Source organism: Melanotaenia boesemani, chromosome 13 (assembly GCF_017639745.1).
Source record: "Melanotaenia boesemani isolate fMelBoe1 chromosome 13, fMelBoe1.pri, whole genome shotgun sequence".
NCBI classification, from domain to species: Eukaryota; Metazoa; Chordata; class Actinopteri; order Atheriniformes; family Melanotaeniidae; genus Melanotaenia; species Melanotaenia boesemani.
In genome coordinates this window covers 6,486,918-6,501,365 of record NC_055694.1, presented here as the reverse complement: position 1 = coordinate 6,501,365, position 14,448 = coordinate 6,486,918, and the positions used below count along the sequence as shown (strand labels likewise).

Here is a 14,448-nt window from a genome sequence, read left to right as displayed (position 1 = left end):
CAAAGTAAGTTTAGCATTGCCTCGACGTTAGGAGGCGGTAGTGAGTCATGACGTTCAATTAGCGATAAATGGAAAGCCAAGAAGAAGAGAACAAACCGGAAATTACGGTGGCTCCTTTTTCCGACGAAGCTAGATAAACAAACAAAAGCATTACATTATTTTTTCAAATATTAAGAAGTGCGACGTTAATTTTGCGTCCTTTCACATATAAACATGATTATCTGTATCAAGCTGGTAAGGTGATTATCAAAAAGCACATTTAAAGAAAGGGCTAGCTAGCTTTCTGCTAGCTACGTGAAGTGGTAGGCAGGCTACGAAGCTGAACAGTTAGCTCGAAATGTATATTTTAGTGCCTCGGCGAGGAAGCGCGACATGATGGCATGAAACTGTTGCGGTGTTAACAAATATCCACAGTATTCATCTTAAGGTAAGATATATAAATGTATGTTGCTTTCATATGGCTGTTTGTTTGAATAAAATTGCTTTAGATTTTTTTAAATTATGTTTTATGTGTTACCACAAGTTAGATTTTAATTGTGCATCAGTGCACAGTGTCACAAAATGTGACTCTCGTAACAGCTAAGCACTGTACATTGATGAGAATGTCAACCTGTTACTGACACTACACAGTCTTATTTGATCCCTGATTCCTGTCGGTGTGTAGTTATACTTAGTTACTAAGTGCTGCTGTTTGGAACCGCCATATTTTAGCGTTGTTGTCACACTGTTGATAAGCTCTCTTTCACTTTGTCGTCTAAAATTTAGAAGGTTGTGAGAAAGAGGTAAAACTTGCCTTGAGATCTTACCGGAACTACCCTTCATAAAATCTACACATCGTCACCATGGCGTGGGCTCTGAAATTGCCACTCACGGATGAAGTGATTGAGTCCGGACTGGCCCAGGACTTTGATGCCAGCCTCTCCGGCATAGGACAGGAGCTTGGTGCAGGGGCATACAGTATGAGGTATGGTATGAGATTTGTGCGAATTGTTCCCTCTGTACAGTTGAACTGAATGGCACTGTTAATACAATATAACGTTTCAGATTAACTGTAAGAGCTAAGAATTGTTTCAATGGGAAATTGTTCGTGAAAGCATTGTCGGTAATGATACTTAAAAGCAAAGCCTGTTTCACTTGCATACATTTAGATTCCAGTAGTGTTTTTCACTTAACCCATACTGTATTTAGTTGACTATTGATTTTGCACTGCAGTTGTTTCTTGTGTTCTTATATGCAATTGCTTTCCAAACTCCATCTCAAAGTCTTGGTCTAATTAGTCTTTGCACTGTTTTAAGGATTAGTTTGATTTGGGGATTTTTTTGTTGTACTTTTTTAACAGGTAGACTTTGTTTCCACATCAGTAAAATCTCTTCACACTTTCAGCGGTTATGCAAAGTCCTGTACTGTGAGATGACAAAGTGCAAATTTACCAGCACATGCAGATAGTGCTGCTAGTGCTGTCCTAAGCCATACACCTTTCGTGAGAAATAGATCACTAGAAACCGGCTCCAGAACACTTTTGTTTTTAAAAACATCCTGCAGCATATCCATAATTCTTTAATATATATTCTTGCGAGATTATTGGTAATAGTATACTGTAGATCTCCACTGTTGATAGAAATGATTTAAAATCCTTTTAGGCTCTTGATGACTCAGGCACTTTGCTTTGCTGGAAAAGCATCCTTCACCTTTTTATTCTTTTTTAGCAGATTAAATGGTCTGAGAAGTGCTTTGCTCTTGCAGAAATTCCTGTGTTGAGAGAAGCAATAACACATTGACTGGATACCTTGGTATTTAGTGGTGTTGCCCCCCATTATAGCAAATTACTTACTGTTTTTCTTATGGCTCTGTTCTCCAGCGATGTACTCGCCCTCCCCATCTTCAAACAGGAGGAGTCCAATCTGCCTCCAGACAATGAAAACAAGATCCTTCCCTTTCAGTATGTTCTGTGTGCAGCTACCTCGCCAGCCATTAAACTGCATGATGAAACACTCACCTACCTCAACCAAGGTCAGTATTAGGGTTCAGGGCAGTGTATTCTTTTTTTCTTTTACTTAATGTAATTTTATTTTTAGATCAAGTGGTACAAAGTCAGAAGCCCCTGAAAGCACATTCAACTCTCATTATTCCAGTAGAATTTAGAAGTGGGACAAGTGTTATTTTATTTTATTTTGTTTATTTAGTCTCTCAATAATAGCCAAAAAGTTAGATTACATTAAACTATACATATAGGAAATTGAATAAAACAACACAAAGTTTATTTGGAAGTTGAGTGTATTACAAAATCATACAATCAAAAAGTACCTTTTATAAGTTATCGCCAGTGGGGAAAACTTAAGTCAATCAAAACACGTACATCTTAATTTGTTTCCCTTTAAGTCGCAAAAAAAACTACATGTAGAGAGGTCATTTAAAGTAGTTTGCTGATTCCCAACTAGAGCTTTAGTATAAACACAATTTTTTTCAAATCAGTACTGTGTGTGTGGGGAGTCTTGAGAATGAAAACAATAACTTTCTGTCCTCTTTTAAAGGATTCAGGCTGGTAGATATTTAGGGAGCAGCAGACCAAGAAATAACCCTGTAAATAAAAACTTGCCATTCATAAAATGTTGGATGGTATATGATTGTACTCCATCTAACATGAGCAGGCAACATACTGTGGGTAAGAGATTTAAAATGTGTGAAAAGGAGAACAGATGAAAGTCAGGTCAACCTTTTAAAAGACCGATGGGAAGAAAAAAGTAAATGCAAGGCTTAAAGTGGCTCATGTTCCAAAATTGCATCACATGAAGGCAGTGTGATGACATGGCCTCCGGTGGCACAGTGTCACTAATGTTTAATGGTCATTCTGAAGCAGCTGGAGGAATTCTTTGTACATAGAGTACTTTGTACTTTTTGCTAAGATTCAGCTAAATGCAGCAAATCTTATTGGATGGAACTTCATACTACTGATGGGCAATGACCCAAAGCATACTGTCAAATCAGTACAGGAAATTTTTAACTTAAAGAGATTGAATATTCTGAAGTGGCTAACTCAGTCAGCTAGTCTCAACCCAGTCAGGCTGCGTTTCATATGCTGAAGACGAAATTAAAGGCAGACCCACAAGGAGGCAAAAACTGAGGACAGTTCGGTAAAGGCCTGGCAGAGCAGGACGTCTTCAGTAATCACCACAAGTTCAGACTTCAGGAAGTCAGTTCCTCCAAAGGTTTCTCAACAATTTATTAAATCAATCTTGTGTTATCTTGCAATCTAAACTAAGCATCTTAGTTTAGGTTGGGCTGTGACTTGAAAACCTTCCTTTTTTAAAAAAAGCCCTCTGCTAAATAGTATTTTATTGACTTTTTTTTTTTTCTTTTATTCCTGTTTTCTGTAAGCACTTTGAGATTCCCGGCAATATAAAGTGCTATACAAATAAACTGTATTATTATTATTGTTGAACTTTTTTTAAATACATTGATATGATTTGCAGAGATAAAATTATGAAAATTCTGCCACTTTTTATTATTTTATGACCCAAATATGCATCACAATTACTCTGGTTGTACTGATACAGGTACCAGTTCGATATTATGTGTGTGTACTCACACCTGGTATTCAAAAAAGTGTTGTAATACTACAGAACCCGATACCTAAGTGAAAAAGCTAGGGCTGTTATTACTCATGCCATATTAAAAATCCAAATTTATCTGAGAGAAGCTTATTTTGGGCATGTAGGTGCTTTGTTACAGCGTTCGACCCAATCCACCAAAAACCACTTTATCTTTATTATTTATGAAAATTCTGATTGTTTTCAAGCCCCAAATTTAGAATTATTATCATCGGGTGGCTAGAGAAAAATTTATTATGGGTGCTGTTTTAAAAATCCAAATTTGGCATCATCTTGGCAAGTGATGCTGATATAGGCGCCCTATTGCAGCTGTGAACATAATCCACCAAAAAACACTTTATCCTCCTTATTTATGAAGATTCTGATCATTTTCAAGCCTAACATTCAGAGGATGGCCACAGGATGAGCCATTTGATATATCACACAATTAACAATTGATTGTACTTAGTTTGAAAAAATGGGGTATTGGTGCATCCCTAACAATTATAATTGTTTACAGAATTAAAGTTTACCAGTCTTAGATGATGCATGCTGAGATATTGTATAACACATCATAGACATGACAAACACAGACGTGATTAGTATGACTGAGGTGTGGATATCAGCTGTAAATGCTTTCTGGCACCCTTGTTGGGTTTATTAACTTCAGTTCTTCCTGTTTGTTTGATTAAAATTGCAGGACAGTCCTATGAAATTAGAATGCTTGACAATCGGAAAATTGGGGAACTTCCTGAAATCACTGATAAAATGGTGAAGGTAGGCATTGAGCTAATAATGTTGTAGGCTGCTAAAAACAACATTTGCAACCCCTTTAAATTATTATTATTATTATTTTTTTAAATGCTGTTTTCTCCTCCTTTCAGAGTATTATTCGGGTGGTGTTTCATGACAGACGACTTCAGTACACAGAGCACCAGCAGCTGGAGGGTTGGCGGTGGAACAGGCCTGGAGATCGCATCCTCGACTTGGGTGAGTACAGAACAAAACTGCTGTTCATCTTTTTGCTGTGCTGGTTTTTGGTATAGAAATAATACTACAGAACGGCTCATTGTGTTTATTAACTGTTAAATCAATAAATGAAATAATGATATTTACGGATAACCTGAATCGTAAAGAATGAAAGTGGTGTTGTCCTAGAGAAGATTGTAAACATTTAGAAGTTCTTTGATAAAAGCTTGTTTTGCATTGATCCATTGCAGATATCCCCATGTCAGTGGGCATAATCGACCCCAGGGCTAACCCTACTCAGCTTAACACTGTGGAGTTCCTTTGGGACCCCTCAAAGAGAACCTCTGTTTTTATCCAGGTAGCATGATTGTCAACACTTGCTTTCAAACTGCATGTTGTTACATCTCTTTTTCTGTAGTGTTGATTTATTTCTGTTCAATAAAGGGAGTGGAATGATCCAAAACAGTTTAAATTGAATTGGCATCACAGAAACAGGACACAGTTAGATCCTAAAGTGGAGAGGAAGGGAATGCACCAGCTCTTTGTTGTATTTGGCAAACATACCTCTTATGTACATCTAATAGTCACTGCTATCAAAAAGCAAGATAAATTCTTGAATTAAAAACAGGTTTTATAGAAATGTGCATGAACATAATCCCTGCACAGAATTGTGGGAATTATTCACCATTTTTGGAGTACCCGGAGTATCTGTTCAGCAGTGGCTCTCGTCTTTATAATCCCCGTCTTATTCAGAATTTCTGACCAGTATTTTATCATTTTTCCTTTTGTTATGTACTCTGCTGGAGCAGCTTTGTGATCAGCGCTCAAAAAGGAAATAAATCAGCGGATTTTTATCCTCCGTTTCAGTCTTGGTGCAGTGAATACATTAGTTATAAACATCACTGTAGAACAGTGGACTTGTGCAGAATCTTTTCCAGGTGATGTGCTTCTGACTGACCCGTGGTTTAGATAAAAAGGACAGTTTGGGCTATAAATAAGCAGAAGTAAAGATGGCTGCATTTACAACGTGTCAGTTATGAACTGGATGATGAGAAAGCAGGGCAGGTGGTAGGCTACACCCGAGGATTTATGTAGAAAGGGTCAGTGGCTACAGACACAACAAGTATGTGATTTTAAATGCAGCGGTACCGATCTGGATAATACTTGGAGGTGCAGATGGGAACATCACTTTCCTCCACCAGATTGTGATCGTTTGTTCTCTGATTATAAGACCCAGTTTTGTTTTGTTGGACATTCAGGACTGTTCACTCTTGTCAGACATTTCAGAGTAGATCTGCCTTCTGATCCAGTAAAGTTTTTTTGTATATTGTATTTTTCTTGTAAAAAAATATACTTCCTCATATTTTTGACTGCTTTCATAGTTTTACTCTTTTTGCTTAAACAACATGTATTAAATGAATGAATCCTGTATATTTAGACATGTCTTTTCCTTTTATAACACCCAGGATATATTAATTTATCAGAAATCCACACAGATGAACAGATACTTTGATTCCAAAATCAAATAAATTATCACAGCAATAAATGTTTAATTAACATATAAATTGTCAATATGATGGTGTAGTTTTAAACCTTCAGGTGGCTGCATGAACATTTAGTGACAGGTAGTTTTTCATTTAATGAAAGTTGTAGGAACTTAAACCAAACACATGGTAAACAATGACATCTGAGACTGAAACAGGTGGAAACACATCTAAACCTAAACTTTACCGTTTTTACAGCAGATTGTAATGATCTAACTTATCAATAATTATTGTTTCTGCATCTTGACGACTCTTCATTTCTCTTGTGAGTTTATCGTGGTAAGGATGTTTACTTTGAGCTCGTTTTAGACATTAACAAAGTTTACTAGAGAGAAATCTGAACGTGTAGACGTTAACAGTAGCCGGGTGCCCCAAAAATGGCAGAGAAATAAATGTCACATGAGCATTAAGTGAAGGTGGATACAGGTATTTGAGTGGTATAAACTTAAGCTTCAGTTACTTGTGTATAAATCAGAAGTGGTCAACACTATAATGCAGAAAAAAACAATCATTTCTCACATTGGATTAATAACAAAGCTATATATTAATGGCATGTTTGTAAACACTTGACTAACATTAACTTTTAACATCAAATCTAACCCCAAATCTTTTTAATTAACTACAGCCCGGTATCTATTGTTTTTAGGAAGCTGCAGGCATTATTTAAACTTTTAGCATTTTTTTGTCATGTCATGGAGACAACTATTTTCACAACAGGGCATGAAAACCAAAGTACTATAACACTAACGTTTGGCAGTCATATATTCTCCTATTAACAAGTAATACTAACGGTCTGCAATAACGTTTAGCAAAGATCTGTTGATTAAGTGGTTTCACTGACACAATTTTTTATTGTTCTCATGGAGATTTCAGCTTCATACTCCGTTCCTTTTTAGGTTCACTGCATCAGCACAGAGTTTACCATGCGCAAACATGGAGGAGAGAAGGGCGTTCCTTTCCGCATCCAGATTGATACTTTTAAAGAGAATGAGAATGAAGAGTACACGGAGCATCTCCACTCAGCTTCCTGTCAAGTCAAAGTCTTCAAGGTTAGAGGAATGATTAAACTGAAATAAAACCCCTTAATGCACTGCAGTTCAAGTTTGTTTTACTGATGGTGTTCATAAATGCCTCCTTCATTTACCCCCACACGTCTTGTTTTAGCCCAAAGGTGCAGACAGAAAACAGAAGACCGACAGAGAGAAGATGGAGAAAAGAGCTCCACAGGAAAAGGAGAAGTACCAGCCCTCCTACGAAACTACAATCCTGACAGAGGTAAGCATGTTATAGAAGAGTCTAAATGAGTGAGTCACTGTGATCAAATGAAACAGTCTAATCTAATTTACCGCACCACTGAAGATTAAGCCCTTACTTCCAAAAAGGTCACAGAAAAAACCCCCGAAACTAGCTTTGTGATACGTATAATTGGCTAAGTTTGTCTTTGACTTGATTAACTTTATTTTCTTGATTAACCTGTTAATTTGTGAGACAACCTATTCAAAGATGTTAATACACTTCAATATCAAGAAAATCAAAAAATATGTTTTGATGCTGTAACCAGACTGTTGAGCCTTTTTTAAATGGACCGTATCAGCTTTCTGTTTGTCATTGACGAGCTTATCTTTTTAACTAAAAATCCCCAAAAGATACTAGGAAATGGACAACGTATTGCAATACACAGACAGACTAGGCTGCAAACAGTGTGGATAAATTCAATTTTAAAGACTACAGAGAAGTTTAAATCTCATCTGAAGACATTTCTTTGTGGTTAGATTCTACGGTAACAGAAGCGTTGGTCTTTTGCAGTGCTCTCCTTGGCCTGAGGTCACATATGTCAACAACTCTCCGTCTCCTGGCTTCAATAGCTCACATAATAGCTTTCCAGTTGCTGAAGGGTAGGAGTGTTTCACAGTTTCTGCCAGTGCTTCATGAATAATACTGCTTGGATTTGGAGTACAGCCAAATCCACCTGGGCATGAGTGAACTGAGAGGTAGACACGTACTGTTTTAGATTTCATTAACACAACTAATTCTTCTTCTGTTCTAGAAACGGATCTCCAAACCACCAGCCTGAGCCCGTTGTTCAAGTAGCAGATGTAAGTTCTTTTTTATTTTACTTCCACTTCACTGAATATTAGTAACACAGATACAGCTGTGAGGTGTTGTCTGTGAGAGCCACCCCGTTCATTGTTGAGGGGTTCCTGCAAGGAGTCATAGAAGTCAAGAAAGGGCCTCCACATTTTGAAAAAAGATTGGGAGGATCCTTTGAGTGTGTACTTGTTTTTTTTTTTAATTTTTTTATTAGTGTTATAAAAAATACATAACGTCATTGATCCACTAAGAAAAGGATGGGGGCGTTTGTTGCTTCCATCTGAAAAGTGTGGTAAAGGCTATAACAACTTAGGCTTTAGCTGGCAGAGCGGCTCAGGTTTCCTCTGGTGCTAGACCGAATAGGGCACAGATTGGGTCTGGATCTAATTGGGTTCCAAATATTTCACTAAAAGGTTTGAAGATACTTTTCCAGGAAGTGGAAAGGTTTGGACATCGCCTGAACATATGTACTAGGCCTGCTGGCTGGCCTCTACATCGGGGGCATAATGGATTCGTATCTGGATAGATCTTTGCCAACCTGGCCTTAGTAAAGTGAGCTCTATGCACCACTTTCAGTTGGATTAAACTGTGCTTAGCAGACATGGATGAAGAATGTATCAAATTTAAGATGGCGCTCCAGGGGATTAGCCAAGGGGAGTTTTAAGAGAAAATGGGAGATTAACTGAATATTTAAAGATGTTGATCTTTATTTTTTCTCATCTGTCAATTCTTCCCTCACATTATGGAAGATCTGAGATTAAAATCCTGCTTTTTGTCTGTTCCAGCAGGTAAACACACCTGATAGCTGAAATTCACTATCAGATTGTTTCCTTTATGTTTAGAAGGAAGGCAGCTTCACACAGATTTGATATTCATGCTGCTGGTGTGTTAATTTTTTTAACTAATAAATCCTGAAATTTCCGTCCTTCTTTGTTATAAATATTTGATTTTATTATTAATAAAATTAAGTTATATTTTAAATAATAATTAAGTTGAAATTTACAGGAAATATTTTAACTGCTGTGAAGAGAATAATGCTGTTGAAATGCAACTTATTTGCTTTTACAAATAAATGCTTTTAAACCAAAATGTTATTGCCTTTTGTACATATTAAAAATTTGCAATACGTCAATTTTGAATAATCAATTATTAATCACGGTTTAAATTTTTAATTATTGTACTGAGGAGCACTAATTAAAAAACCAAACCAGACCTAAGAAATATTAATAATATTTTTTAAGATTTTTTTTAAGATTTCCTAAGATTAAAATAAGAGATTTAATATTTTACAAATTTGGGTTTGCACTTAAATTATTTTTTGGTGTTCGTAACTTTATTGCCGTGTGAACCAGTGTATATTTACTCAGAAATATATTTAAAGCCCTGAACTTGTTACAAAACGTTTGATCCGTTTACAATAATTTATTTTTATTTGTTGTTTTCTGTTTTCACGTTTACTCTTCATTTTCATTGCAGCTCAGTTTTTAGACTTTGGATGGATGCGATGAGTTATTTCTAAACATTTTCTTTCAGAATTTGTTAGCCACAGCAACGCCACAAGACGCACAGCAGTGGCTTCATAGAAACCGCTTCTCACCTTTCTGTCGTCTCTTCACCAATTTCTCAGGTAAGACAGAGTTGTTCTCCATGCAACACTGATTTATTTTAGTTTATACCGTGGTATGGGTGAATACTCAATTCTGATTGGCTGGAGGGTGTCCATTAAAAAGTGATAATGGACACCTATAAAAGAAGCATTGTTGTGAAAGCAGGTGCAGGCTTATTGGGCTCCGTCAGTCCAGGGCAGATGAGAATGGAGCAACATTTTGTCGTCCCACAATGGTCAGGGTCCACAAACATTAAACTCCGTCCTTCAAACGCCACTATGGACATGCCAATATCTTCATGAGATGTCGATCAACAGCAATGTTGCATTTAATTTTAACTAGGTCGTCGCCTGTCTTTCTTTCTTGATGACCTTATGTGGCGGGGTGTTGTTGGTAAGACGAAAAAAGCAATAATTTCTATACAAAAAAGAAGAGTGTGACAACCCAACTGGAGAGTTAAAACCCCCAGTAAACCTAAAAAGGGTAAATTCAAATAAAATGCGCCTTGGCAGGTGGATTCCCATAAAAATGACATTTTATTTAAACAATTTCTTTTAAAACAATTAATGATAAAATATAAAAACTGACAGTTTTCCAAAACCACCCTATATGCCAAGGTTTAGATCGTACGGAGGGCCGATGAACTGGAGGAGCTGGCGGAAATCCAAGCGGAGACAAAACGGCAACCTCTCACCCACAGTATAGCATAGGGCACACTACTTCACGTGTCTAAAAAAAACGAGGAAAACTCTCCAATCATATGATGCAGATTAATGTCCCGCTCCGTCTGACGACCGAAAGCAGTCTTACCAGTACATCCAGGGAGAGAGAAGCGACCAGGAATACCACGACAGGTCCCATTGAGCTGCCCCAGCACCAAACTCAGTCACAACCCAGCAATGCACCGCAAAGGTGAAACTGCCCGTCATGCGGCTTTCCGCACAGCTGCGACAATCAGCACACTGCAACGCTGGATAGAAACATGCAGGTGTAAATACCCAAGGACTGCCACAGCCCCAGCAGAGAAGGAAAGAGATTATGGCACTTAAGATTGCAGGGGAGGAAATGTTGACACTTTGGCACGCTAGCCACATAATTGTTAACGTGCAGCGCATACTAAACGGACAAACACCTGCTCAGACATAAAGGCGCTCTACTCAGCCCCGCAATTACTGCCATGTTCGCTATACCTTGCGGCTTCAATGGGGGAGCGAGGAGATTGGAGTAAGAAAAACCTACTCCACCACACTTAGGATAGACTTGCTTGCTTGATACACATTTAATGATCAGAGTGAGCGGTGGATAATATTTCTTGCGATAAAAAACGATTTAGGAAACAATCAGTGACTGAAACAAAATGTCACATCATCCTGTGGACAAGCTGTAAGAGCTGCACCCGCCCTCTGAAATGATATTTTGTGTCATGTAACATAACGTTAAGCATTCATCTCCCTTTCCTCCACTGATCAGATCTAAAACAACAGCTGCAGCCGACCGAGCTGCAGGTTCCGTGTCAGAGCCGGTTACCTTGGCAAGGCGTCACAACGAAATAGTCCACTCAGCTGCTTCTTGTGAATAACTTACGATTTTAAGAGTAAAAAAACAACATTAACGCATTAATAATTTATTTAATATTTTTTTCTTTCATAAGTGACCATGGTATAAGCGGGATAATGCCCTTCAAGGTGTCCATTATCATAAATTAATGGACAACGCTGAGGCGTGAACCATCCATGAAGACACACATTAATGGACTTCCATTAATTTATGATAATGGACACCTCGTCGGGCATTATCCCTTATTTATTATTTGTGGCTATCATACCACAGCTGAATGCGAGCTCTGTCTAGCCCTCTCTAGTTTAAGATGTGGAAGAAAAGCTGTGAATGTGAGCAGAAGTAGAGGAAATTTCAGATATTTGATGGTTTAAGATGGAAAATCATAGCATGTCAAAGCTGGTCTTACAGCTTTAGTGGGTGCTAATCTGTGGTCTATTGGCTTGTGTGGTGACCTTCCCTAAGGAAAAACAAGATAAATGCTGATATTTTGAAAAACATGCTAACTTTATACTTTTTTGTATCAGGGGCAGACCTGTTGAAGCTCACCAGAGAGGATGTTATTCAGATTTGTGGTCCAGCTGATGGTATAAGACTCTTCAATGCACTGAAGGGAAGGTGGGTTACACTCATTTTAATCAATTTTAAAATATGTCATATATATATGTATATATATAACTAACTATAATATAAAACATAATTCCTCATTGTGGATACAGGGTGGTTCGTCCAAGGCTGACCATCTACGTTTGCCAGGAGCCTCAGCAGACTCGGGAGCAGCAAACAAAACATGAAAATGGAGACGCTGCTGCCAGCACTTTCTTTGGTCAGTACATGCTCATGCGTGCTTGTTTAAAATATAAAAAGTTAATGAATCAGAGTAAACAATCAGAGGGCCTGGACAATCAAATGTCACAGCATCATTACATTTTAGTAACAGTTGTTGTTTTTAAGAAAAATATCATTCTTATGTGTGTATTTTACAACTTTTGACAGCATTTCTGCTCATGTGCAAACAATTGTGACAGTGATGGAAAAATGCTGCCAGTAAGGCACTTTGTCATGTGTTTACTTAAATGATCTTTTTCTGTCATTAAATGTTAGACTTTTTGAGAAAGCTGCTTATTAGCTCTGCTGCTATGAGCACTCTGAAAACCACCAAACACCAAATACTTGGTGAGAAAATCTCAAGAGGAAAATGTGCCTCACTGGCAGTAATGTTAAAAAAAAAAAAAAAAAGAAAATTAGCGGACACTCTGCTGTGTTTTGGTAAGCTACTTCAGCTTCTGTCTGTATCCCAGCTGGGCTTTTTTTTTTTTTTTTTTTGTCTTTTCCAAACAGTATCTTGATTCAGCTTTCCACTATGCAGCCTCTGACTGGCTTAAATTTAGCTCTGTATATATATTATATTTAATATATAAGGTTTATATTTATTATCTCTATGAAATATAATGAAATGTCTGCATATGAGACACTGATACAAAACCTCATTTTATTTATCATCTGGTAAAACATGTTTGGTTATTTATTCACTCATTTATTTAATCTATCTATGTCTTATCCTGGGGAGTCAAAAAGTTAATTTTGGACTCAGCTGATGACTTCAATAGCTTATTTCTTTAATCTGAGGTTGTCAGGCAACCATCAGAGACTCTTTTAAGTCATCTGTCTGGTCTCTAAATAGCCACACAGAAAACTCTGTGAACTCTTAATTTGTTTTCTCTTTTCAACAACCTGCCGCTGTATATAGATTCATGTTTATCATGCCGACATGAATGAGAGATGTATTTATCTGTTGTGCTTGTTGTAAGAAAGCTACAAAAAACATTTCCCAGAATGTTTTATCTGTGATGGCCCCTGCTGTTTTAATCCCACCTGCTTTTCCCTGCAGTATATCACGCCATTTACCTGGAGGAACTCACATCTACTGAACTGACAGAGAAGCTCGCTCAGCTCTTCAACATCTCACCCAGACAGATAAATCAGATCTTTAAACAGGGTCCCACTGGTATCCATGTGCTGGTTAGTGATGAGGTAAGATAATCCCTTTGTTATGACTTTATAAAAAGGCTGCACTTTGATCATCATAACCACGCAGGGTGTAAACATTTATTTCCTTCCTAACAGATGATTCAAAACTTCCAAGATGAAGTATGTTTTGTTTTGGACACAATGAAAGGTATTTAAGTGTTGAATTTTTTTTCTGTATTTCATATAAGACCTTTTATAATATATCATTGCAAGTTCATTAACATCTATCCTTTTTTATGCTTTTCCCTCCAGATGATACAAGTGATGGCTACCACATCATTTTAAAGTGAATACTGGGCCGGAGAATGTCCTAACTCTTCTTTAGACCCGCTACAGTCGGCCTCTCTAGAGCCTCATTGGTGGAATTTATGGAAACACACCAAGAAATGTCTTTGTGGCAGCTAGAAGGAACATATGACTGAACTTGACCCTCTCCACAATATTTTACTGTTTTATTTTACTGTGACTCTGCTACCACAGTGAAATAACAGTCACCTTATTTTTTATTCCTCCTCTGCCATTACATCCCATTAATGGTGGTATTTTCATTTGTTGCTTATGTCTCAAGAAATGGTTTGTGGCGCTGTAGCTGATGTTGTCCTCTGTTGTGCCAAAGCTCTGTGCTCTAGAACCAGCCATTTGTTGTACGTTTGTAAAAATTAAGAGGGGGAGATTTTTTTTTTTTTTTAAATAGCATAGAGAGAGTGGTACTGACAGCACTTAACCTTAACTTTACAGTTCAGTGTGATGTGTGGTCTAATGCTAGGTTGCCTTGCAAAGCCAGTCTGCAGGAAGCCCAACATGGCTGACAGTCACAGAATTGCATAAAAGACACACAAGAGGCATCAAAATAAACGACTAGGACATGAAGGGAAACTGCTGGAATCTGGCTGTCCTTTACACTTGAGATTCCGTTGGAAAGCTAACTATTTTTGTTACTTTTGATTTTAAAAAAGCCTTTTCCAAACACCCAACCACTGTTAGAACATTGGGCCACTGTTGGGCCATTTTTGTGACATTACTTTAGGTTTTTAGGTAGCAAATTCTTTTAAGGTATTTTCA

At 37.5% G+C, this 14,448-nt stretch overlaps 1 protein-coding gene across 1 annotated transcript; it reads left to right on the top strand.

The window, feature by feature from the left end:
• Positions 1–93: 93 nt before the first annotated feature.
• tfcp2 (transcription factor CP2) lies at positions 94–14,064 on the top strand. The gene is made up of 16 exons (XM_042004243.1): positions 94–427; positions 766–964; positions 1,859–2,010; positions 4,288–4,364; positions 4,472–4,577; positions 4,808–4,914; positions 6,997–7,149; positions 7,265–7,375; positions 7,907–7,995; positions 8,148–8,196; positions 9,725–9,818; positions 11,883–11,973; positions 12,075–12,181; positions 13,247–13,389; positions 13,483–13,534; positions 13,639–14,064. The coding sequence occupies exons 2-16, from the start codon at positions 843–845 to the stop codon at positions 13,674–13,676; spliced, it is 1,491 nt and encodes a 496-aa protein (XP_041860177.1). The 5' UTR covers positions 94–427; positions 766–842; the 3' UTR covers positions 13,677–14,064.
• Positions 14,065–14,448: the final 384 nt, after the last annotated feature.

Coding starts and splice junctions, on each gene's coding strand:
- tfcp2 (XM_042004243.1), top strand. CDS start 843: ATGGCGTGGGCTCTGAAATTGCCACTCACGGATGAAGTGATTGAGTCC. Junction 7,996..8,147: donor AGCTTTCCAGTTGCTGAAGG/GTAGGAGTGTTT, acceptor CTTCTGTTCTAG/AAACGGATCTCCAAACCACC. Junction 13,535..13,638: donor TGTTTTGGACACAATGAAAG/GTATTTAAGTGT, acceptor TTTTCCCTCCAG/ATGATACAAGTGATGGCTAC.